At 49.9% G+C, this 26151-nt stretch overlaps 1 protein-coding gene across 1 annotated transcript; it reads left to right on the top strand.

Moving 5' to 3' along the window:
* Positions 1-4998: 4998 nt before the first annotated feature.
* LOC149912248 (rho GTPase-activating protein 32-like) lies at positions 4999-13495 on the top strand. The gene is made up of 6 exons (XM_090130727.1): positions 4999-5050; positions 5364-5445; positions 5925-6068; positions 6353-6455; positions 6551-6672; positions 13488-13495. The coding sequence occupies exons 1-6, from the start codon at positions 5000-5002 to the stop codon at positions 13493-13495; spliced, it is 510 nt and encodes a 169-aa protein (XP_089986853.1). The 5' UTR covers position 4999.
* The last annotated feature ends 12656 nt before the right edge of the window (positions 13496-26151 follow it).

Here is a 26151-nt window from a genome sequence, read left to right on the forward strand (position 1 = left end):
AAAATTCTTGTCTTGAATTAATGGTACACTCACCATTTAAAAAAAAAAAAAAGGAGTTAGAAGAAAACATGTAAGTGTAGATTTAAAAGCAACCTGTATTGTTACTTAGAGTTTGATATAGTGTAATCCAGTGCACAGTACTTGTAACGTGTGTTTTACAAAATGCTTTGCAATGTAGGGATCTATTAAGATAAATGCTGCAAGTTCTAATATGTCCATGACCTTTTCAAACAGTTCCTTACTCCTACACATCACTACGAGTAGTTCTTCTGTGTGGAAGGATCACATGAGTAATTAACCTGTGACCTTAAGTTTGGAATTAAATGCATACAGTGGAAGTAAGAGCTGTGGGTTATTTTGCTCTTTCAGTGTTGAACAGCCGAGGTGTTTTGTTTTGGAGGGTGGATAGTGATGGGACAAGTGGGGAATGGCTTTAAACTGAGACGGGGGGTGTTGAGGTTTAGGTTGGATGTGAGGAGGAAGTTTTTCAGCCAGAGGGTGGTGAGGCACTGGAACAGGTTGCCCAAGGAGGCTGTGGATGCCCCATCCCTGCAGGCATCCAAGGCCAGGCTGGATGTGGCTCTGGGCAGCCTGGGCTGCTGGTTGGCAGGTTAGAAAGCCCACAGGACTTTATTGCAGCCCTGGGTGCAGGGGGATCACTGCTCCTAGCATGCACACAGAAGAGCTGGAGCACACAGGTGATGTACATTCCACTTGTGAACATTCCTGCAATTCCAGAGAGCGTGCGCCTGTTGCAATCACTGCTGCACAGATTAAAAACTGATTGCAGATGAGCTGTTTTGGTATGGGGTTCTTGCCAACGGTCTGCAGTGGCTGTGTGATTCCTCGGGGAGTTGCTCTCCAGCCCAAAGGTCATGTCCTAAGTCGACCAGATCCCGTTTGTGTCCAGAAATGGCTGACAACAGATCAGCTGCTGGTCAAGTTTCTAACATCACACTGGCCTTGCTCCAGTGTCTGTGTCATCAGCCCCAGCACATACGGTGCACCTCTTCAAGGCTTTGCAACACTGAGACTCTGCACTTGGGCTCCAGACATCCTGCTGCACCAAGAGGTTATTCTAGCTTTGGTATCTTGCAGCTTTGTATATAACTACATCACTGTAATCATAAATGTCTAGGAGCATGGAGGTGGAGAAATTAATCTCCCTGTAATTCTCTGTACTGCAGCCCCGTGGTTGTCAACACCTAATGCAATATTGAAATTTCAGTTGAGAAATTGAAAGCTGCCCTTAACAAAAAAGCATCTGGATTTGTTACTGAAATCACACTGAGGATCAATAAATCCAAATGCTTCCAGCATAACCACGATTATAGGCAGTGTTTAGACAAGCTCTTACAGGAAAACCATGAACACAAGGCTAAAGAGAGACTAAGTGATGCACTCTGCAGGAATACTCATGGAAGTCTTCACAGTGCAGGAGTCTGATCTGATTACAGATGCTGTGCTTTAAGTACCCCTTATCATATCTTTTTTTTCACTGTTGTGCAGGGGTTGGACTCAGTGATCTCTGCAGGCTGGAGATGCTGTTTGCTAATGGCAGATGGAGAGAGGAAAAGCAAGTCCAAGGCATGCTGTGCATAGCCACCACATGGCATCTGCACCATTTCCCCCTGCAACAAGGAGGAGCAGCTCACAAGCTTGGCCTGGGCCAGGGAAGGGAGCAGACAAACATCTGGACCGACCCCAAATGAGCTGGTTCTGCAGGTTGGGTGTCTTCTGCTGCTTGTCTCACATCCTGCTGCTCAGCGGTAGATTTGTTGCTGCTCAGTGCTAACAGGAAACTCACACAGCATTTCTGTTTCAGCTGTGCCAACGCTTTGATCCCTTGCTGCTTGGATGGGGCGTTTGAAGAATGATGCCTGTGCTGATGTCCAGCCAGGCTTTGGGGATGAGTCTCCACACCAGGGTACGACTGACAGGACTGAGGGTTGGGGATCCAGCCAGGTCGAGTCCAGCGTGCTTTGCTCTTGTTCTTAGTGCTTGTTTTTGCTCAGGAGGGCAGGAGGTGAACCTCGTGAACCAATGCCTGCAGACGGGGTTTGCAGAGAAAGAGGTCCTGCAGGCCTTGTGTGACAGCCACGGAGCTGCAGCGAGGCTGCATCCGTGTAAAACACCAGAGATCCACGGAGGTGTGAAGGGGAGCTGTGGGCTGCAGTCACGCAGGAAGGGATGTGCATGCTCGGGGTTTGGTTGTTGTGTGTGTGTTAAGTGACTGTGATACCACTGCTGGGTCAGTGTGAGTGTACGGAACAAGTGTGACAGCCTTTTTGATGGAGCCCTGTGAAAGGAGTCCTATGGACTTGAGATCCAACTATCAGCCCGTGGGCATCATCCAGGAGTTGGGGTAGGGGATGAGGCAAGGGAAGTTGGGCTGAGAAAAAGATAAATCAGTCTGGCAGCAGTTCTGTGTTTCTCCCATCTCCTGCTTTATTTCCTTCCAGGTGAAATAGATGGGTGCTGCAACATGTCCTTGAATGTAACAAAACCCACTCTAGTGTGGATTTGACATGGGCCCAGCACTGCAAGGTACGCTGCTGGGAGGAAGCGTCCATCTGGCTGAGGGCAGGAAGGCCCTCCAGAGGGATGCACTGAGGCCAGTTGTGCGAGGCTCAACAAGAGCAAGCGCCAGGTCCTGCGCTTTGGTCATGACGACCCCGTGCCAGCTTCTCCAGGATTTGGCTGGGGTAGAATTCCAAGCAGCCCCTGATTCCAGAACGTTGGGCTGGGCTGTTGGAATCTTCTGCCCTTGTGACTGGTCTTGCCTCCCCACCCTGTCCGTCGTGGTGGAGCAGCCTGGTGGCCCTCAGTGATGTCATAAGGGCTAGAATGAGGGGAGGAGCAGTGCGTGCTGCGTCCCTTCATTGGAGCGCTGGAGCTCTGACTGAGCAGCTCGCTTGTTGCACTTGTGCACCGACTGCGTCCCTTTGTCTTCACACCATCCTGTGCAGCACCTTGTAGGTAAGCTGAGACAGTGTGGGAGAGACGGGGGGACAGTGAGTGCTGAGAACTGCTGGCTGGCGGAGCTCATAGGATCACATTATCTCCATCAGCAGAGGGGTGGCCATGAGGGACAGGGAGGTGATCGTCCCCCCCTGCTCTGCTCTTGTGAGGCCCCAGCTGCAGTACAGTGTCCAGAAAGACAGGGAGCTGCTGGAGAGGGTCCAGAGGTGAGCCACAGAGATGATCAGGGGACAGGAGCACCTCCCCTACAAAGACAGGCTGAGGGAGCTGGGCTTGTTCAGCCTGGAGAAATGAAGGCTGTGGGGTGACCTCATGGCAGACTTCAGTACCTAAAGGGAGCCTAAAAAGAGGAGGGAACCAACTCTTTGAAAGGGTAGATAACAGCAGGACAAGGGGAAATGGTTTTAAGTTGAAAACTTAAGTTTTTAAGTTGAGGGAGGGCAGATTTTGGATTTTCCCTCGTAGTCTTTGCTAAACCGTGGAAGCAAACTGACCTGCTCTTTCTCTCTCCTCTCTCCACCCTCTGCCTGCTTCCCTGCTGCAGCTTTTGCTCGTGGAAGATCAGAGCATAGTGACAAGGAACGGCTGCGGATTCGTGAGATTTCTCTCCCTCGTTCTGATCTCTTGCCAGGTACCTGCCATTGTTTGTCCCCCCACATGCTTTAGCAGCCCGTGACGCCCCGTGTTTAGTAACACAGCCTCATCCAGCTTTGATGGGACGCTGGTCACATGTGGGTTTTCTCCACGTGCTCTGCAGCTCAGCCCTCAGAAGGATGCTGTCTGTGGTGCTGTGACCAGCTGGTCTACAGGAAACCAATCCCTTAGGCAAAGAGTCCCAGCCCCAGCTTGTGCAGAGCTGCACAGCATCACCAGGGACACCAGCAGGCGTGCTTGGGCTGTGTGAGTGTGCCCGACAGCTGGAGGGAGCACAGCAGAGATGTGAACAGAGAAAATAAAAGTGTGTTTCTTTTCAGTTCCAGCTTGTCACACCTACGCTGATGGCTGTGGCGTGCAGCGAGATCAGCTGTGGGCCTGACCTGGCATGGACAGAGGTAGAGTATGAAGCTCTGATTGGTCTTTGTTCCCTGACTGCAGCCAGCAGAGTGAGCCGCAGATGTGCTCTCCTGCTTTCCAAGAGAGCTCCTCTGTGGCAAAACAGTAGTGCAAGCGTGGCAAGTTTATAAAAGTACCAGAGCCATCTCGGCTGTTGTGTTTGTCCTCTACTGACTTTTCCCTTGAAATGGCTGCAGAAACAACAATCATTCTCTGCTCTGTTTGGCCTCGCTGTTGGTTGGACTGCTCAAGAGAGCTGCTTGGTGCTTGCAATGGCACTGTTTGCACCTTGTAACTGCAGCCGTAGCTTTGCTTTCCCTCTTCACGGTCTCCTAGCATCTTAAACAGTCAGCCTTCCTGCACAAAGAGCGCAGGAAAGGAGGGGGCAAAATGGACAAGGCCACCTGTCTGTGTCAGTGCCATTGCTGATTAGTCTGGATGGGGAGAGATGCATCTTTGCTGGCGTGTGCCTGCTGCACACCAGGGAGAGAAACAGCCGTTATTAGACTTGCAGTTCCTTCTGAAGTGCCCATGATAAGGACCGAGTGCATTTCCTGCAGCTTTCTCTGCAGATGTGCTCCTCACCTTGAAGTCCTCCCAGCTCCTCACCATGGCCTGTGCTCTCTGTTTCAGACTGAGAACAAGGGGAAGCCCCTGCTGGACCATGAGGTGGCACCTGTGAATGTTCCAGCTATTGCTGCTGCCCATGCTATTAAGAGATACGTTGCCCAGGCAGCGGATGAACTCTCCTTTGAGGTAAGCAGTTCAAGGCGTTCCTTGTTGTTCAATTTTACAATGGCAAATGCCTTCAGAGCTGCACTGGTGCAAGTGCTCTCAGGCTCGGCGATGTTTGGCAGTGCAGAAGAATGCAGTCATTTGAGCTGTGCTTTCCTCCCAGCCGTGCTGAAGCTGGGATTGACGTTGCAATCTCTTGCAGGTGGGAGACATCATCTGTGTCATCGACATGCCACCAAAGGAGCTGACCCCCTGGTGGAGAGGCAAGCTCGGCTTCCAGGTAGGCACAAGCTTCAGACTGGAGAGTGCAACTTCAGTAAAGGCAGGAATCTCAGCTTAGAGCTGCTCTGCCTGCTCAGGATGCCTAGTGGACATAAACAGTTTCCCTGTGTCGGTGTCAAGGGACCTTGCCTTTGGCTGCTAATGTTGAAAAATTATTACCTTTATGCTGTGAACTATGGCCATTTTCTGCTGGATAGTCTTATGGAACGTCAGGCAAGCACGTTCCGAGGGAAATGTTACGTGGCTTTAGGTTTAACAGTTCAGACCTGAGAAGTGCTGCATGAAATAGTTGGCCTCTCTTCTTGTTACAGGTTGGATTTTTCCCAGGGGAGTGTGTGGAACTCATTAATAAGAACATTCCTGAGGCACTCATCAACTCTGTGCCAAAGCCAGGTAGGGATGTTACATTTGGCTTTGTGGGGAAGCAAAATGAAGTCTTATTTGGGGTGCGTTCCATGTTTAGTACCTCCTTTATCCATGCCACATTGTCCTCTGGGTTGATGATCCTTCATGCACACCCTGGGGCAGAGATTTGGCCCAATCCTCCTGTGTTTATGACTGGACTTGGGGAAGCTATACAATCTTCATAGAATGGCTTGGGATGCAAGGGTCCTCATGGATCCTCAAGCTTCCACTTCCCTGCATCAGGCTGTGCTGCCAGCCCCCACATTTAATGTGAGACTAGATCAGGCTGCCCAGGGCCCCATCCAACCTGGCCTTGGGCTCCTCCAGGCATGGGGAAAATCCCTTTTTGTATGTACTGGTTGGTAACGTTCTTCCCGTTCTGACGTGCTCTGTAGAATGTGCTGTGCTCGGCCTCGTCCAACGGAGCCAGACCTGAAATGACCTGGTTTCTTCCTTTTGTTGTGCAGTGCCCAAGAAACGCAGCAAGATCCTCACCTTCCTTCGTTCCTTGGTGAAGGCCCGCCCAAAGAAACCGACCGAGCGGGAGGTGGAGAAGGAAAGGGTGTTTGGCGGTGACCTGGGAGAGCATCTTCTCCACTCCGGTCGTGATGGTAAGGAGCTGCCCATTCCTGAGATCTTCCTCTGCTGGGCATCTAAAGAAGATGAAAGGGAGCTCATATCTAGCAGGGGGCAGGCTGATAGCAGTGGAGACACGTGCAATGGGAGTTGATGGCTGAAGGATAAAGTGAGGCAGATGCTCCTAAGAGACAAGCACATCTGTATTTGCTTCAGCCAAGCCTGGCTGGGCTTAGTGCATGGGATGTGACTCCCGGAAGCACAGCCTGCAGCACGATTGAATCAGGAGCTCCACTGACGGCTGGCACGTGTTCTTCAGTCCCCCAGGTCCTCCAGAGCTGCGCTGAGTTCATTGAGCAGCACGGCGTGGTGCAGGGGATATACCGCCTGTCCGGCGTCGCGTCCAACATCCAGAGGCTGCGGTAAGAGTGCTGCGACTGACACAGCCTGAGTGCATCTGGTGTGGCTTTGGGCTTGCCTTCCTCTCGCTCAACCGGGTTTGCGTCCCTCTCTCCAGGCAGGAATTTGAGTCGGAGCAGATTCCTGAGCTCACCGTCCGTGACATTCACAGCGTGAGCTCCCTCTGCAAGATGTACTTCAGGGAGCTCCCGAACCCTCTGCTCACCCACCAGCTGTACGGCAAGTTCTCGGTAAGCACAAGGCCACGTCTTTCATTTCCCTCTTCCTGGGCCTCTTGGCAGATGGCTGCAGCAGTGCCCCAGCTCGGAGGCCCTTTTGCTGTCAGCCCCACGAGGTTTACTCGCAGTGGTGTACTAGCCTGATTGGTGTCTCGCTCCCTTTCTGCACTACTCCAGGATGCTGTTGGTGCCGCTACAGAGGAGGAGCGGCTGCTCAGAATGCAGGACGTCATCCAGCAGCTGCCCGCTCCTCACTACAGGTCAGTGCTGCCCTCAGCCTGCTGAGCTCAGCCCTGCTGCATTGCAGAGGGCAACGATGCGGTTCCAGGCTCTGTCTCACGCCGGCAACACGATGCCTGTGTATGCTGAAGGTTTGAAGGCTCCATGGGCTTACTTTATGGGGTCAGTTCCTGGGCACGGGGGCACGCTTGGTGCAGCTGATGGCTGCAGCTGTGCTGTGCTGGGGCTTGGTGCTGCAGCGTGGCACTCAGTCAAGTTGGATCTACTTCATCTTCGGTGACAGTAGCAATCACAAGAACTAGCATGAATGGAGGTTTGCTTTCTGAATTGCAGCACGGCATGCTCGTTGGTGCTGAACGTTTGCCTCTCTTGTTTTCCAGGACACTGGAGTACCTGATGAGACACTTGGCGTGTCTGGCTGGGAGCTCTACCACCACAAACATGCATGCCAAGAACCTAGCCATTGTGTGGGCTCCAAACCTCTTAAGGTAAACTGCTGGTTCTGTTTCAACACAACGCTTACATCTGTTCTCCATTAAAAAAAAAAACAGTGCTCCCTTTTTCTCCATCAAATGTGCTCTTCTCCTGTAAAATCTGTGGCTGACAGAAGAGCAGGAGCCTGAGCTGTTCTCCATCCCCACGGGCACAATGTCTAGGTGACAATTTCTGCAGTCTTGTTGAGATGGGACTGACGTGTCCTTGATCATCCAGGGGAATTTCTGCAGTGGCATCACTGATTGCCCACTGCGGAAGTCTCCAGAGCCTCAGCTGACAGCTTTTGGCTGCAACAATTCAGACTCGGGGAAACGGTCTTGGAGAAATGACTTCTAAAATCTGCCTTTTCTACAGATCACAGCAGAATGAGTCTGCCTGCGCCAGCGGAAGAGCTGCCTGCATGGAGCTGCAGACACAGTCAGATGTGGTGGAATTTCTCATCAACCACACAGACGTCCTCTTCGGCTCCAAATCCAGAGCAGACATCGCAGATGCAGCAGGTGAGTGTCTTCCTCCATTAGCTTGATCTTGACCTGACACCTTGACCAAATGCAGGCCTTCTCCAGGACCTTTGAGATACTCTTTTACAATCAAGGGGACAGCAGACCTCTGGGCTTCCATTAGGGTGTGGCATCCTGTTGCTGGATGCAGAGAATGTCCAAGCCCAAACTTCACAAGGAGGAAACCGTCATTATTATGTTTGCATGCAGGAGAAGCTTGATGCAAGTGTGGCAGCGAAGCTTTCTCAGTTCCCTGCCCCTTTTATCTAGGGGTGAGATCTCTTAATGATGACCGTGTCCTTTACCATAAACAGACCTCTGCCCACAGGGTTATTTTGAGCTCCTCTTCTTCCAGTGGCTCGGATAAGCAAGCCTGAGAAAAATACAGCACCTCCCCCAGAACTGTGGTGGCTGTGCTGCTGCTTTCTGATCCTCGCTCTTACCTGTGGTTTTCCCTGACAGGGCACAATTCTCTCCCAGGGCCCAAGTCTGTGGGGGTCTCTTCTGCTGCCACAAAGCTGCTCAGCCTGGAGGAGGCACAGGCACAGAGGCGAGGCCACAGCACCTCTTCTGTGGTAACAGAGAGCAGCCGGGACATTGAAGTGGAAGAAAGCCCTGCAGCTGGGCAGGGCAAATTCCACACCGTCATCGACTTTCCATCTGACAGGTAAAGAGGACTTTCTTTTCCAGCACCCAGCATCATTGTTTGGGTGGGTTTTTGTGTTTTCCTGCAGAAACCAGGCAGTGCTAGGAACAAGCAACTGCTGCCAAGAGCTCAGTGCAGCTCTTCCCTCACCCTTCACCACGCACGACTCACAGCATTGGCTGTTTTCTCTCTCCAGACAAAATCCACCCAGCAAGACTGAGGAATCACCAGCTAGCAGTTGGTGTTGCTGCTTCAGCCTCAGAAAGCCATCCTCTGGCAGCAAACGCCAACTGCAGCACAATGCCAGGCAGCCCTCAGAAACAGCAGTGGTAGTCCTGGCAGGTAAGGGTGCAAATGCAGCTTCCAAATCCCTGCTTTTCAGGAACATACAATTCAAGCTTGCTCTGCACATGTATCTCTTTCTAGCGTTCAATCCCGTGCCTAAATCTTCACCCCTGATCAAGAACCACTGTCGTAATTCAGCTTGTGAAAGTTTGACACTAACCCCTGTGTATCCTTTCTAGGTGAATCGAGCCCTTGCCAACCCACAAGATCCAGGGCAAGTAGCGAGGATGCTCTGTGTGCTTCCATCAGTGGAGAGCTCTTAGGAAGCACAAATTGCTGCAGTTCCAACAGCAGCCTTCCATCTGACATCATTAATGGAGAGAAGGAGCTCATCGAAGTCCATGCTCTCATTACACCTGGCTCTGATGAAGTTGCTGACCTGAGCCTCCCAGACACCACAGTCACAAGTGTGGATTTTAACCCAGAGTCTCTGCAGTGCAGCCCATCTGAAGCACAGTGTGAGTGCCCCGACAGCAGCACCTCCATGCAGGAGCAGGTCAGCATCAGTGAAGAGGAGCAGAGCCTCTTGCAGGGGGACTTTCAATCAGGCCTCCAGTCCCAGGCACCGGACAGCAGCACTGAGAGCTCTGAGCCACTCTCTCCATGACAAGACAGGATGAGTCCCATCTTCACCGTGGACCTCTCACACCCTCCTGTCCTTTATATAATAATAAAAGCACACTCGTGCTCAATCAACGCCTTGACTGCCTCCAGAGTCTTCATTCACACGGACTGGGATGAATGCAGCACACAGCAAGGCACCCCAGCTTGCAATGCTGTGGCTGTGGGGTGCGTGCAGCACAGCTCCGGGTTTGTTCCTGTTTTGTCTGGCTTTGGGATGTCTGCAGGGGGAGCTCTGCTACCATTTGGCATGGTAGCAAATAATCTCTCGCATCCTGGATGCTGCTCACGATACTCCCAAGCTTCCTGGCTGTGGCTTTGTGATGCTTTTCAGGGCCTTCTGATGCATTTTGATGCCTTGGCTGTTGCTTAACACCTCCCTCCTCCCATCATGTCCTTTCCTGGCTCCCATCTACGAACTGGCCCTGCAGATCATCTCCAGACCTGTCATCAGCACACTGCGGCAGGAGAAGCTCCCCTGGCCAACGTCAGGCAGTACTGCTTGGTCTGCAGCTCAGTGGCCATTTCCCTTTTAGGCGGCTCCTGCAGAAGAATCAAGCAGCAGAACCTTTTGCTCACCCTGCACCACACAAATGCTGCAAAAGCAGAAACAACCTGGGAATCTCTGGTTTGCAAGACTTCACAGACACTTATTGACTGTGTCTGATGGTTCCCTCCCATCCTTGATTTCCTTCTCCCCTTCTCCTCGTCTGATCCCACTGCTGAGCCATGATCAAGCTGCCCAGTGTGGCAGAGCATCGTGCAGAGCCGTGCTGGCACCTCCTCCCCTTCCTCTCCTGCAGCTCAGCGTGCAACCTGAGCAAGTTTTTTTCTGAGAAAGTGACCAGCTCTTTTCCATCCCTTTGCCCCTACAAACAGTTGTCCAGAGGATCTCGTCCAAGAATTCCTGGAACAGCCTGCAGCTGGCTCTCCTGAAGTTCAGGCTCCTGCCTTTGCTTCCTGCCAGGCCCGCATTCCTTGAGATCACCAACTCAAGGAGGGCATGGTCACTGCAGCCCTGACCGCCTCCTGTCGTAACCCCTGGTGTGCACCATGTCCAGCAATGCTTCCCTTCTGCTTGCTGTGCCCAATGCCTGCACCACAAAGTGATTCTCACTGCACTCCAGGAGTCTGTCAGATTGCTTGCAGCCAGCCATGCTGATTTCCCAGACTGACTGGAATCCCCCATCAGGATGAGAGTCAGTGAGTGCGATGCTTCTGCTGGCTGCAGTAAGCAGCTCCCACCAACAGGCTCTCTTTCCAGGCGGCTGTAGCAGACCCTCACCTCCAGAAGCCCTGCACTGCTGCACTTCCTAATTTTACCCACAAGTTCACAACCTGCTCATGGCTCTTCTTAGTTCTTTGCACTCAACTTCTCATCATAGAGGGCAAATCCCTTGCCTTCCAGAATTCCATAGTATCAATTGTGTCTGCTAATGTCAGGATTTTTTTTCTTTCTTTTCTTTTTCCATTTTCTAGGTAGGAAAATGAATTTCTGAGCCAGGAGAAGCAGAAGTGAAACAGTCTTCCTGGCACTGCTCAGGTTGCAGGAGTTGCCAAGTGCTCCTCAGGTAATGTGTGCTGAAGAGCTGACCTTGGTGGCAGGGGCTGTGGCTGCATTTTGTGCCTGTCATGCGGGAATCCAAGAAAGCCTATTCAGAGCAGGAGCTGCAGAGCGAGATAAACATCACGAGAAGGTAAGGCTGAGAAGCAAGGACACCTCCAGAAAGAAGAGAAAAACTGAGTCAAGTGAGCTGCGTGACGGCCGTGTGATGCTGACCATGATTGGAGGAAGAGCGCATGGCTGGGAATGACTGATGGCTCTGGTTGGATGGGTGCCTGTGTGCACAGAGTTAAGGAGTGTTTGTGGGATGTTTTGCTGGCATCTAACGGCTGTAAGGGGAAGTCAAGAGAGAAAACTTGTGAATGCATAGAAGGGATGTTAAAATCTGGAACAGACTGTTTGGATCAGTCACAGCTGAGTCCGTGCCAGATTGCCACACTGCCAGAACCTGGGGCCTAGGATTTTCCTGTAAGAGTGCCAACTGCTTATTTTAAATGATAAAAAGTAACATTGAAAAAAGCTTCCCTCCTTGCATTAGAATAAGGCATTGATATTTGATGTTTCTGTCTTTCCATTCCTTTAGCAGCCTGGGTGTTGATGCAGCTGCATGCATCTGCTGCCCTCCCCTTCTGTTTTGTGTAAAAGAACAGTAAAATATGCAATCAGTGTGAGATCTTTCTGAAGTATTTTACTTTATTTGCCCCTAGGCTGCAATGGCTGGGCAATGGCAGTGTCACCCAGGAGCCCACACGGCGACCTGATGTCTCATTGTTGGGGTCTATTGGAAACCACCACGATGACAAAAGAATGCCTGGGATTCCTCCGGCCCAAATGCCAAACGTTGCACTTGGCTGTGCTGAACCTCATGAGGTTCACCCTGGCCCACCTCTCAAGTCTGCTGAGCTCAAACAGATGTCATTTTTCTCGTGTCCTTCCATTCCGAGTCCATCTGTTCCCCAAAGCAAAAGAATTTGGAGGGAACCACCGACAGTTATGTGAGCGATTTCAGCGTCTATTTCTGATCATGGCAACAACTTCAGAGGTCACACTTAATTTACGGTGCCCGTTGTAATTCTGACCAAGGCTGCAGTTGCAGCTGACTTCCCAAGGCTGCAAGACGTGGTGGTGACACAGCCTTGTGCTTCTGCATTGGTGCTCATCCCACGTTTCCTTTCTCTGTCTCGCAGGTCAGCTCCTGCTGGAAGCAGATGGTATCCCAGTGTGAATGAAGGTCAGTGCAGGAGCAGCTGCTGATGGGAGGAAGGAAGTCCATGCTGAAGAGCTCTGAAGCATCTGCAGGTATGGTTCTGGAGGAGGCAGCAGTGATGTCGGAGGGCTCCCCAGCAGGAAGCTGTCTCATCCAAATGCTTGCTGAGTGGTTGGAAGGGAGCTTTCTGCATGACAGCAGCACCAGCTGCTTGCTTCACATGTTGCAAAGACAAGGATTAGCACGAGTTCCAGTATCTACAGTATCATCACGAATCACGATAGGATTACAATGTGTCCTCATACAAACGCAGCCATTTCTCTCTGAGTCCAAAGGCTGTCCGGAAAGCACCTTTGAGGTCTCTCACACCAAACCACTGCTGTCCGTGTGGGATCTGACTCATTAGGGTATAGGGGTTAGGAACCACAGGCTGTCTTTTGAGAACGGGTTCAGTCATTTCCTTACATCTTGCACCAGCCGATACGTGCCGTCTGCCTTCCGTGCCGACAGGATTGGGGTGTTATAAGGCCACAGACAAGGTTCCAGAAGACATCCTTAACCACTGTCTGTGTTACAGCTTTTAGACCCACACTCCCTTCTAAGGCTATGGGATATTGTTGCTGTTTCACAGCTCCACTCCCTCCCTGGGCAGTTATTTGTAAGGGAAAATTGTGAGTCCACCCCGATTTCCTTCCCCTGCCCACAGCTTTGGATTCATTTCTTCTTCATCACAGCTGTTAACACATTCATTGACACCTGACATCTGTTTCACAGACTTGCAGCTGTAATCCTCATTTAACTGTTAAATCTCTCCCCCATAAATCGGTCCCTGCTTCAGGCACAGAGAACAATTGCCCTGCAACTATTTTATCTTTCCATTTCAGTTCTGTGGTCTCCAAGAGTGGAGCTGTCATTTCTGATCCCTCAGCCCCAGTTATGCACAACAGCCACATCCAGATACACGTCTGGTACCTCTGAACTAGCTAATGCTGTAGGATGGAATGCTGTTTCTGCACTGGCTATCAAATGTGGGATTGCTCTGAAGTAGTACAGCACCATGTGTTTAGTAATTTGCCCTTAGAAACAGTTTGAAAAAGTAGAAAGACTTTATTAGTATTAGTATTAGTAAAAAGAAGTTATTTCATAACATATTTTAGAAATACAGTTGTTCAATCATGTGATCAATTCTCACTTACAGAACTGTAATAGTTACAAATTGCATGGGTTTAGTATTAAGGACCAGAAAGCATGTTGTAAGGCCATTCTGTTTGGATAGGAGAAGCTCAGCAAAAGAAAAACAGACTCCAAAGAAGCCAGGGCCTCCACACAAGGCCGAATTGACTCACTCTGTGGGCAGGTTGGGATGCAACAGGCAGGCATCAAGAGACTCCCCTCTGTCCTCCTTCCAAACTTCTCTCTCTTCAGGGATGAGCAGGTGTCCAGAAATAGTGGCCAAGTGTTGATAAGCAGCTGTCAGACGTTCAATAATTAGCAGTATACCTGCTGAGCTAGCAACAATTGGTGTTTAGCCAGTCACACACACACACACAGAATGGCCCGGGTTGGAAGGGACCTCAAGGATCAGGAATCTCCAACCCCCTGCCACAGGCAGGGCCACGAACCTCTGTAGCACTGCACATATGCACACTGCTGGATCGAAACAGCAGTGTGGGAAAAAACTGTATGCTGTGGATGCAAAGGGTGAATCAGAATGGCTTAACAGCTGTCCCACAAGGAAAAGCAATCTTTTACCTGCTGTGCCATGCTCATGGCAACACCAATGCAGATGCCAGCAGCTGATGCCCACAAGGACAGCCAGCCTGGACTTATTTTCATTACATATCTTTGTCCTGATGTCCTTCTACAAGCTGGAACATTTCTCCCTCTGATCAGCAGAGGGCAGGAGAGTTAGAAGTTGCAGGGACACTCTCCTCGTTTTCTGGCACACAAAGAGGAAATGAAAACAAGATGTGTTTCCCAGCCCATGGCAAACACCAGCCTTTCCATCCTTACAGTCCTCCTGCCATCAGCACTAATTGAAACAACATCCCACTCACCTTTGCCATGTCAGACAGAGGTTGCAGCTCTTTCTATTGCATCCCTCTAGCTTTCAAGTCAAGAGCTCCTGTGTCACACAAGGAAAAGCAATCTTTTACCTGCTGTGCCATGCTCATGGCAGCAGCAATGCAGTTTCCAGCAGCTGATGCCCACAAGGACAGACAGCCTGGACTTATTTTCATTACATATCTTTGTCCTGATGTCCTTCCAGAAGCTGGAACATTTCTCCATCTCAGCAGAAGAGGGCAGGATGGGTCCAAGGTGAGGGCACACTCTGCTCTTTTACTGGAACACAAAGAGAAAATGAAAACCAGATGTGTTTCCCAGCCCATGGCAAACACCAGCCTTTCTATCCTTACAGTCCTTCCTGACTTCAGCACTAATGGAAACAACATCCCACTCACCTTTGCCATGTCTGGCAGAGGTTGCAGCTCTTTCTATTGCATCCCTCTAGCTTTCAAGTCAAGAGCTCCTGTGTCACACAAGGAAAAGCAATCTTTTACCTGCTTTGCCATGCTCATGGCAGCAGCAATGCAGATGCCAGCAGCTGATGCCCACAAGGACAGCCAGCCTGGACTTATTTTCATTACATATATTTGTCCTGATGTCCTTCTAGAAGCTGGAACATTTCTCCCTCTGAGCAGCAGAGGGCAGGATGGGTCCAAGGTGAGGGCACACTCTGCTCTTTTTCTGGCACACAAAGAGAAAATGAAAACCAGATGTGTTTCCCTGCCCATGGCAAACACCAGCCTTTCCATCCTTACAGTCCTTGCTGACATCAGCAGCAATGGAAACAACATCCCACTCACCTTTGCCATGTCTGGCAGAGGTTGCAGCTTTTTCTGTTACATCCTTCTTGCTTTGAAGTCAAGAGCTCCTGTGTCACACAGGGAAAAGCTATCTTTTACCTGCTGTGCCATGCTCATGGCAGCAGCAATGCAGATGCCAGCAGCTGATGCCCACAAGGACAGCCAGCCTGGACTTATTTTCATTACATATCTTTGTCCTGATGTCCTTCTAGAAGCTGGAACATTTCTCCCTCTCAGCAGAAGAGGGCAGGAGAGTTAGAAGTTGCAGGCACACTCTTCTCTTTTTCTGGCACACAAAGAGAAAATGAAAACCAGATGTGTTTCCCAGCCCATGGCAAACACCAGCCTTTCCATCCTTACAGTCCTCCTGACATCAGCACTAATGGAAACAACATCCCACTCACCTTTGCCATGTCTGCCAGAGGTTGCAGCTCTTTCTATTGCATCCCTCTAGCTTTCAAGTCAAGAGCTCCTGTGTCACACAAGGAAAAGCTATCTTTTACCTGCTTTGCCATGCTCATGTCAGCAGCAATGCAGATGCCAGCAGCTGATGCCCACAAGGACTGCCAGCCTGGACTTATTTTCATTACATATCTTTGTCCTGATGTCCTTCTAGAAGCTGGAACATTTCTCCATCTCAGCAGAAAAGGGCAGGAGGGGTCCAAGCTGAGGGCACACTCTGCCCTGTTTATCTGGCACTCAAAGAGAAAGAGAAAATGAAAACCAGATGTGTTTCCCTGCCCATGGCAAACACCAGCCATTCCATTCTTACAGTCCTTCCTGACATCAGCAGCAACTGAAACAACATCCCACTCACCTTTGCCATGTCTGGCAGAGGTTGCAGCTTTTTCTATTACATACTTCTTCCTTTGAAGTCAAGAGCTCCTGTGTCACACAGGGAAAAGCTATCTTTTACCTGCTGTGCCATGCTCATGGCAGCAGCAATGCAGATGCCAGCAGCTGATGCCCACAAGGACAGCCAGCCTGGACTTATTTTCATTACATATATTTGTCCTGATGTCCTTCTAGAAGCTGGAACATTTCTCCCTCTGAGCAGCAGAGGGCAGGATGGGTCCAAGGTGAGGGCACACTCTGCTCTTTTACTGGCACACAAAGAGAAAATGAAAACCAGATGTGTTTCCCTGCCCATGGCAAACACCAGCCTCTCCATCCTTACAGTCCTTCCTGACATCAGCAGCAATGGAAACAACATCCCACTCACCTTTGCCATGTCTGGCAGATGTTGCAGCTCTTTCTATTGCATCCCTCTAGCTTTCAAGTCAAGAGCTCCTGTGTCACACAAGGAAAAGCAATCTTTTACCTGCTGTGCCATGCTCATGGCAGCAGCAATGCAGATGCCAGCAGCGGATGCCCACAAGGACAGCCAGCCTGGACTTATTTTCATTACGTATCTTTGTCCTAATGTCCTTCTAGAAGCTGGAAAATTTCTCCCTCTGATCAGCAGAGGGCAGGAGAGTTAGAAGTTGCAGGCACACTCTTCTCTTTTTCTGGCACACAAAGAGAAAATGAAAACCAGATGTGTTTCCCAGCCCATGGCAAACACCAGCCTTTCCATCCTTACAGTCTTCCTGACTTCAGCACTAATTGAAACAACATCCCACTCACCTTTGCCATGTCTGGCAGAGGTTGCAGCTCTTTCTATTGCATCCCTCTAGCTGTCAAGTCAAGAGCTCCTGTGTGACACAAGGAAAAGCAATCTTTTACCTGCTGTGCCATGCTCATGTCAGCAGCAATGCAGATGCCAGCAGCTGATGCCCACAAGGACTGCCAGCCTGGACTTATTTTCATTACATACCTTTGTCCTGATGTCCTTCCAGAAGCTGGGACATTTCACCATCTCAGCAGCAGAGGTCAGGAGAGTTCCAAGATGAGGGCACACTCTCCCCTGTTTATCTGGCACTCAAAGAGAAAGAGAAAATGAAAACCAGATGTGTTTCCCTGCCCATGGCAAACACCAGCCTTTCCATCCTTACAGTCCTTCCTGACATCAGCACTAATTGAAACAACATCCCACTCACCTTTGCCATGTCTGCCAGAGGTTGCAGCTCTGTCTATTGCATCCCTCTAGCTGTCAAGTCAAGAGCTCCTGTGTCACACAAGGAAAAGCAATCTTTTACCTGCTTTGCCATGCTCATGGCAACACCAATGCAGATGCCAGCAGCTGATGCCCACAAGGACTGCCAGCCTGGACTTATTTTCATTACATATCTTTGTCCTGATGTCCTTCTAGAAGCTGGGACATTTCACCATCTCAGCAGAAGAGGGCAGGGGAGTTAAAAGGTGAGGGCACACTCTCCCCTGTTTATCTGGCACTCAAAGAGAAAGAGAAAATGAAAACCAGATGTGTTTCCCTGCCCATGGCAAACACCAGCCTTTCCATCCTTACAGTCCTTCCTGACATCAGCAGCAACTGAAACAACATCCCACTCACCTTTGCCATGTCTGGCTGAGGTTGCAGCTCTGTCTATTGCATCCCTCTAGCTGTCAAGTCAAGAGCTCCTGTGTCACACAAGGAAAAGCAATCTGTTACCTGCTGTGCCATGCTCATGTCAGCAGCAATGCAGATGCCAGCAGCTGATGCCCACAAGGACTGCCAGCCTGGACTTATTTTCATTACATACCTTTGTCCTGATGTCCTTCCAGAAGCTGGGACATTTCTCCCTCTCAGCAGCAGAGGGCAGGAGAGTTGCAAGGTGAGGGCACACTCTCCCCTGTTTATCTGGCACTCAAAGAGAAAGAGAAAATGAAAACCAGATGTGTTTCCCTGCCCATGGCAAACACCAGCCTTTCCATCCTTACAGTCCTTCCTGACATCAGCACTAATTGAAACAACATCCCACTCACCTTTGCCATGTCTGCCAGAGGTTGCAGCTCTTGTTATTGCATCCCTCTAGCTGTCAAGTCAAGAGCTCCTGTGTCACACAAGGAAAAGCAATCTGTTACCTGCTGTGCCATGCTCATGTCAGCAGCAATGCAGATGCCAGCAGCTGATGCCCACAAGGACAGCCAGCCTGGACTTATTTTCATTACATACCTTTGTCCTGATGTCCTTCCAGAAGCTGGGACATTTCTCCCTCTCAGCAGCAGAGGGCAGGAGAGTTGCAAGGTGAGGGCACACTCTCCCCTGTTTATCTGGCACTCAAAGAGAAAGAGAAAATGAAAACCAGATGTGTTTCCCTGCCCATGGCAAACACCAGCCTTTCCATCCTTACAGTCCTTCCTGACATCAGCACTAATTGAAACAACATCCCACACACCCTTGCCATGTCTGGCAGAGGTTGCAGCTCTTGCTATTGCATCCCTCTAGCTGTCAAGTCAAGAGCTCCTGTGTCACACAAGGAAAAGCAATCTGTTACCTGCTGTGCCATGCTCATGGCAGCAGCAATGCAGATGCCAGCAGCTGATGCCCACAAGGACTGCCAGCCTGGACTTATTTTCATTACATACCTTTGTCCTGATGTCCTTCCAGAAGCTGGGACATTTCACCATCTCAGCAGCAGAGGTCAGGAGAGTTCCAAGATGAGGGCACACTCTCCCCTGTTTATCTGGCACTCAAAGAGAAAGAGAAAATGAAAACCAGATGTGTTTCCCTGCCCATGGCAAACACCAGCCTTTCCATTCTTACAGTCCTTCCGGACATCAGCACTAATTGAAACAACATCCCACTCACCTTTGCCATGTCTGCCAGAGGTTGCAGCTCTGTCTATTGCATCCCTCTAGCTGTCAAGTCAAGAGCTCCTGTGTCACACAAGGAAAAGCAATCTTTTACCTGCTTTGCCATGCTCATGGCAAAACCAATGCAGATGCCAGCAGCTGATGCCCACAAGGACAGCCAGCCTGGACTTATTTTCATTACATATCTTTGTCCTGATGTCCTTCTAGAAGCTGGGACATTTCACCATCTCAGCAGAAGAGGGCAGGGGAGTTGCAAGGTGAGGGCACACTCTCCCCTGTTTATCTGGCACTCAAAGAGAAAGAGAAAATGAAAACCAGATGTGTTTCCCTGCCCATGGCAAACACCAGCCTTTCCATCCTTACAGTCCTTCCTGACATCAGCAGCAACTGAAACAACATCCCACTCACCTTTGCCATGTCTGGCAGAGGTTGCAGCTCTTGCTATTGCATCCCTCTAGCTGTCAAGTCAAGAGCTCCTGTGTCACACAAGGAAAAGCAATCTGTTACCTGCTGTGCCATGCTCATGTCAGCAGCAATGCAGATGCCAGCAGCTGTTGCCCACAAGGACGACCAGCCTGGACTTATTTTTCATTACATACCTTTCTCCTGATGTCCTTCTAGAAGCTGGGACATTTCACCATCTCAGCAGAAGAGGGCAGGGGAGTTACACGGTGAGGGCACACTCTCCCCTGTTTATCTGGCACTCAAAGAGAAAGAGAAAATGAAAACCAGATGTGTTTCCCTGCCCATGGCAAACACCAGCCTTTCCATCCTTACAGTCCTTCCTGACATCAGCACTAATTGAAACAACATCCCACTCACCTTTGCCATGTCTGGCAGAGGTTGCAGCTCTTGCTATTGCATCCCTCTAGCTGTCAAGTCAAGAGCTCCTGTGTCACACAAGGAAAAGCAATCTGTTACCTGCTTTGCCATGCTCATGGCAGCAGCAATACAGATGCCAGCAGCTGATGCCCACAAGGACTGCCAGCCTGGACTTATTTTCATTACATACCTTTGTCCTGATGTCCTTCCAGAAGCTGGGACATTTCTCCCTCTCAGCAGCAGAGGGCAGGAGAGTTGCAAGGTGAGGGCACACTCTCCCCTGTTTATCTGGCACTCAAAGAGAAAGAGAAAATGAAAACCAGATGTGTTTCCCTGCCCATGGCAAACACCAGCCTTTCCATCCTTACAGTCCTTCCTGACATCAGCACTAATTGAAACAACATCCCACACACCCTTGCCAGGTCTGGCAGAGGTTGCAGCTCTTGCTATTGCATCCCTCTAGCTGTCAAGTCAAGAGCTCCTGTGTCACACAAGGAAAAGCAATCTGTTACCTGCTGTGCCATGCTCATGTCAGCAGCAATGCAGATGCCAGCAGCTGATGCCCACAAGGACTGCCAGCCTGGACTTATTTTCATTACATACCTTTGTCCTGATGTCCTTCCAGAAGCTGGGACATTTCTCCCTCTCAGCAGCAGAGGGCAGGAGAGTTGCAAGGTGAGGGCACACTCTCCCCTGTTTATCTGGCACTCAAAGAGAAAGAGAAAATGAAAACCAGATGTGTTTCCCTGCCCATGGCAAACACCAGCCTTTCCATCCTTACAGTCCTTCCTGACTTCAGCACTAATTGAAACAACATCCCACACACCCTTGCCATGTCTGGCAGAGGTTGCAGCTCTTGCTATTGCATCCCTCTAGCTGTCAAGTCAAGAGCTCCTGTGTCACACAAGGAAAAGCAATCTGTTACCTGCTGTGCCATGCTCATGGCAGCAGCAATGCAGATGCCAGCAGCTGATGCCCACAAGGACTGCCAGCCTGGACTTATTTTCATTACATACCTTTGTCCTGATGTCCTTCCAGAAGCTGGGACATTTCACCATCTCAGCAGCAGAGGTCAGGAGAGCTCCAAGATGAGGGCACACTCTCCCCTGTTTATCTGGCACTCAAAGAGAAAGAGAAAATGAAAACCAGATGTGTTTCCCTGCCCATGGCAAACACCAGCCTTTCCATCCTTACAGTCCTTCCTGACATCAGCACTAATTGAAACAACATCCCACTCACCTTTGCCATGTCTGCCAGAGGTTGCAGCTCTGTCTATTGCATCCCTCTAGCTGTCAAGTCAAGAGCTCCTGTGTCACACAAGGAAAAGCAATCTTTTACCTGCTTTGCCATGCTCATGGCAACACCAATGCAGATGCCAGCAGCTGATGCCCACAAGGACAGCCAGCCTGGACTTATTTTCATTACATATCTTTGTCCTGATGTCCTTCTAGAAGCTGGGACATTTCACCATCTCAGCAGAAGAGGGCAGGGGAGTTGCAAGGTGAGGGCACACTCTCCCCTGTTTATCTGGCACTCAAAGAGAAAGAGAAAATGAAAACCAGATGTGTTTCCCTGCCCATGGCAAACACCAGCCTTTCCATCCTTACAGTCCTTCCTGACATCAGCAGCAACTGAAACAACATCCCACTCACCTTTGCCATGTCTGGCAGAGGTTGCAGCTCTTGCTATTGCATCCCTCTAGCTGTCAAGTCAAGAGCTCCTGTGTCACACAAGGAAAAGCAATCTGTTACCTGCTGTGCCATGCTCATGTCAGCAGCAATGCAGATGCCAGCAGCTGTTGCCCACAAGGACGACCAGCCTGGACTTATTTTCATTACATACCTTTGTCCTGATGTCCTTCTAGAAGCTGGGACATTTCACCATCTCAGCAGAAGAGGGCAGGGGAGTTACACGGTGAGGGCACACTCTCCCCTGTTTATCTGGCACTCAAAGAGAAAGAGAAAATGAAAACCAGATGTGTTTCCCTGCCCATGGCAAACACCAGCCTTTCCATCCTTACAGTCCTTCCTGACATCAGCACTAATTGAAACAACATCCCACTCACCTTTGCCATGTCTGCCAGAGGTTGCAGCTCTTGTTATTGCATCCCTCTAGCTGTCAAGAGCTCCTGTGTCACACAAGGAAAAGCAATCTTTTACCTGCTTTGCCATGCTCATGTCAGCAGCAATGCAGATGCCAGCAGCTGATGCCTACAAGGACAGCCAGCCTGGACTTATTTTCATTACATACCTTTGTCCTGATGTCCTTCTAGAAGCTGGGACATTTCTCCCTATGAGCAGCAGAGGGCAGGAGAGTTGCAAGGTGAGGGCACACTCTCCCCTGTTTATCTGGCACTCAAAGAGAAAGAGAAAATGAAAACAAGATGTGTTTCCCTGCCCATGGCAAACAGCAGCCTTTCCATCCTTACAGTCCTCTTGACATCAGCAGCAACTGAAACAACATCCCACTCACCTTTGCCATGTCTGGCAGAGGTTGCAGCTTTTTCTATTACATCCTTCTTGCTTTGAAGTCAAGACCTCCTGTGTCACACAGGGAAAAGCTATCTTTTACCTGCTGTGCCATGCTCATGGCAGCAGCAATGCAGATGCCAGCAGCTGATGCCCACAAGGACTGCCAGCCTGGACTTATTTTCATTACATATCTTTGTCCTGATGTCCTTCTAGAAGCTGGGACATTTCTCCCTCTCAGCAGAAGAGGGCAGGAGAGTTGCAAGGTGAGGGCACACTCTCCCCTGTTTATCTGGCACTCAAAGAGAAAGAGAAAATGAAAACCAGATGTGTTTCCCTGCCCATGGCAAACACCAGCCTTTCCATCCTTACAGTCCTTCCTGACATCAGCACTAATTGAAACAACATCCCACTCACCTTTGCCATGTCTGCCAGAGGTTGCAGCTCTTGTTATTGCATCCCTCTAGCTGTCAAGTCAAGAGCTCCTGTGTCACACAAGGAAAAGCAATCTTTTACCTGCTGTGCCATGCTCATGTCAGCAGCAATGCAGATGCCAGCAGCTGATGCCCACAAGGACAGCCAGCCTGGACTTATTTTCATTACGTATCTTTGTCCTAATGTCCTTCTAGAAGCTGGAAAATTTCTCCCTCTGATCAGCAGAGGGCAGGAGAGTTAGAAGTTGCAGGCACACTCTTCTCTTTTTCTGGCACACAAAGAGAAAATGAAAACCAGATGTGTTTCCCAGCCCATGGCAAACACCAGCCTTTCGATCCTTACAGTCTTCCTGACTTCAGCACTAATTGAAACAACATCCCACTCACCTTTGCCATGTCTGGCAGAGGTTGCAGCTCTTTCTATTGCATCCCTCTAGCTGTCAAGTCAAGAGCTCCTGTGTCACACAAGGAAAAGCAATCTGTTACCTGCTGTGCCATGCTCATGGCAGCAGCAATGCAGATGCCAGCAGCTGATGCCCACAAGGACTGCCAGCCTGGACTTATTTTCATTACATATCTTTGTCCTGATGTCCTTCTAGAAGCTGGGACATTTCACCATCTCAGCAGAAGAGGGCAGGGGAGTTAAAAGGTGAGGGCACACTCTCCCCTGTTTATCTGGCACTCAAAGAGAAAGAGAAAATGAAAACCAGATGTGTTTCCCTGCCCATGGCAAACACCAGCCTTTCCATCCTTACAGTCCTTCCTGACATCAGCAGCAACTGAAACAACATCCCACTCACCTTTGCCATGTCTGGCAGAGGTTGCAGCTCTTGCTATTGCATCCCTCTAGCTGTCAAGTCAAGAGCTCCTGTGTCACACAAGGAAAAGCAATCTGTTACCTGCTGTGCCATGCTCATGTCAGCAGCAATGCAGATGCCAGCAGCTGTTGCCCACAAGGACGACCAGCCTGGACTTATTTTCATTACATACCTTTGTCCTGATGTCCTTCTAGAAGCTGGGACATTTCACCATCTCAGCAGAAGAGGGCAGGGGAGTTACACGGTGAGGGCACACTCTCCCCTGTTTATCTGGCACTCAAAGAGAAAGAGAAAATGAAAACCAGATGTGTTTCCCTGCCCATGGCAAACACCAGCCTTTCCATCCTTACAGTCCTTCCTGACATCAGCACTAATTGAAACAACATCCCACTCACCTTTGCCATGTCTGCCAGAGGTTGCAGCTCTGTCTATTGCATCCCTCTAGCTGTCAAGTCAAGAGCTCCTGTGTCACACAAGGAAAAGCAATCTGTTACCTGCTGTGCCATGCTCATGTCAGCAGCAATGCAGATGCCAGCAGCTGATGCCCACAAGGACTGCCAGCCTGGACTTATTTTCATTACATACCTTTGTCCTGATGTCCTTCCAGAAGCTGGGACATTTCTCCCTCTCAGCAGCAGAGGGCAGGAGAGTTGCAAGGTGAGGGCACACTCTCCCCTGTTTATCTGGCACTCAAAGAGAAAGAGAAAATGAAAACCAGATGTGTTTCCCTGCCCATGGCAAACACCAGCCTTTCCATCCTTACAGTCCTTCCTGACATCAGCACTAATTGAAACAACATCCCACTCACCTTTGCCATGTCTGCCAGAGGTTGCAGCTCTTGCTATTGCATCCCTCTAGCTGTCAAGTCAAGAGCTCCTGTGTCACACAAGGAAAAGCAATCTGTTACCTGCTGTGCCATGCTCATGTCAGCAGCAATGCAGATGCCAGCAGCTGTTGCCCACAAGGACGACCAGCCTGGAGTTATTTTCATTACATACCTTTGTCCTGATGTCCTTCCAGAAGCTGGGACATTTCTCCCTCTCAGCAGCAGAGGGCAGGAGAGTTGCAAGGTGAGGGCACACTCTCCCCTGTTTATCTGGCACTCAAAGAGAAAGAGAAAATGAAAACCAGATGTGTTTCCCTGCCCATGGCAAACACCAGCCTTTCCATCCTTACAGTCCTTCCTGACATCAGCACTAATTGAAACAACATCCCACACACCCTTGCCATGTCTGGCAGAGGTTGCAGCTCTTGCTATTGCATCCCTCTAGCTGTCAAGTCAAGAGCTCCTGTGTCACACCAGGAAAAGCAATCTGTTACCTGCTGTGCCATGCTCATGGCAACACCAATGCAGATGCCAGCAGCTGATGCCCACAAGGACTGCCAGCCTGGACTTATTTTCATTACATATCTTTGTCCTGATGTCCTTCTAGAAGCTGGAACATTTCTCCCTCTCAGCAGAAGAGGGCAGGAGAGTTAGAAGTTGCAGGCACACTCTTCTCTTTTTCTGGCACACAAAGAGAAAATGAAAACCAGATGTGTTTCCCAGCCCATGGCAAACACCAGCCTTTCCATCCTTACAGTCCTCCTGACATCAGCACTAATGGAAACAACATCCCACTCACCTTTGCCATGTCTGCCAGAGGTTGCAGCTCTTTCTATTGCATCCCTCTAGCTTTCAAGTCAAGAGCTCCTGTGTCACACAAGGAAAAGCTATCTTTTACCTGCTTTGCCATGCTCATGTCAGCAGCAATGCAGATGCCAGCAGCTGATGCCCACAAGGACTGCCAGCCTGGACTTATTTTCATTACATATCTTTGTCCTGATGTCCTTCTAGAAGCTGGAACATTTCTCCATCTCAGCAGAAAAGGGCAGGAGGGGTCCAAGCTGAGGGCACACTCTGCCCTGTTTATCTGGCACTCAAAGAGAAAGAGAAAATGAAAACCAGATGTGTTTCCCTGCCCATGGCAAACACCAGCCATTCCATTCTTACAGTCCTTCCTGACATCAGCAGCAACTGAAACAACATCCCACTCACCTTTGCCATGTCTGGCAGAGGTTGCAGCTTTTTCTATTACATACTTCTTCCTTTGAAGTCAAGAGCTCCTGTGTCACACAGGGAAAAGCTATCTTTTACCTGCTGTGCCATGCTCATGGCAGCAGCAATGCAGATGCCAGCAGCTGATGCCCACAAGGACAGCCAGCCTGGACTTATTTTCATTACATATATTTGTCCTGATGTCCTTCTAGAAGCTGGAACATTTCTCCCTCTGAGCAGCAGAGGGCAGGATGGGTCCAAGGTGAGGGCACACTCTGCTCTTTTACTGGCACACAAAGAGAAAATGAAAACCAGATGTGTTTCCCTGCCCATGGCAAACACCAGCCTCTCCATCCTTACAGTCCTTCCTGACATCAGCAGCAATGGAAACAACATCCCACTCACCTTTGCCATGTCTGGCAGATGTTGCAGCTCTTTCTATTGCATCCCTCTAGCTTTCAAGTCAAGAGCTCCTGTGTCACACAAGGAAAAGCAATCTTTTACCTGCTGTGCCATGCTCATGGCAGCAGCAATGCAGATGCCAGCAGCGGATGCCCACAAGGACAGCCAGCCTGGACTTATTTTCATTACGTATCTTTGTCCTAATGTCCTTCTAGAAGCTGGAAAATTTCTCCCTCTGATCAGCAGAGGGCAGGAGAGTTAGAAGTTGCAGGCACACTCTTCTCTTTTTCTGGCACACAAAGAGAAAATGAAAACCA

This window comes from Phasianus colchicus, chromosome Z, assembly GCF_987193195.1.
Source record: "Phasianus colchicus chromosome Z, bPhaCol1.hap1.1, whole genome shotgun sequence".
Classification (NCBI taxonomy): Eukaryota; Metazoa; Chordata; class Aves; order Galliformes; family Phasianidae; genus Phasianus; species Phasianus colchicus.

Coding starts and splice junctions, on each gene's coding strand:
- LOC149912248 (XM_090130727.1), top strand. CDS start 5,000: ATGCCACCAAAGGAGCTGACCCCCTGGTGGAGAGGCAAGCTCGGCTTC. Junction 6,069..6,352: donor TCTCCACTCCGGTCGTGATG/GTAAGGAGCTGC, acceptor CGTGTTCTTCAG/TCCCCCAGGTCCTCCAGAGC. Junction 6,456..6,550: donor TCCAACATCCAGAGGCTGCG/GTAAGAGTGCTG, acceptor CCCTCTCTCCAG/GCAGGAATTTGAGTCGGAGC.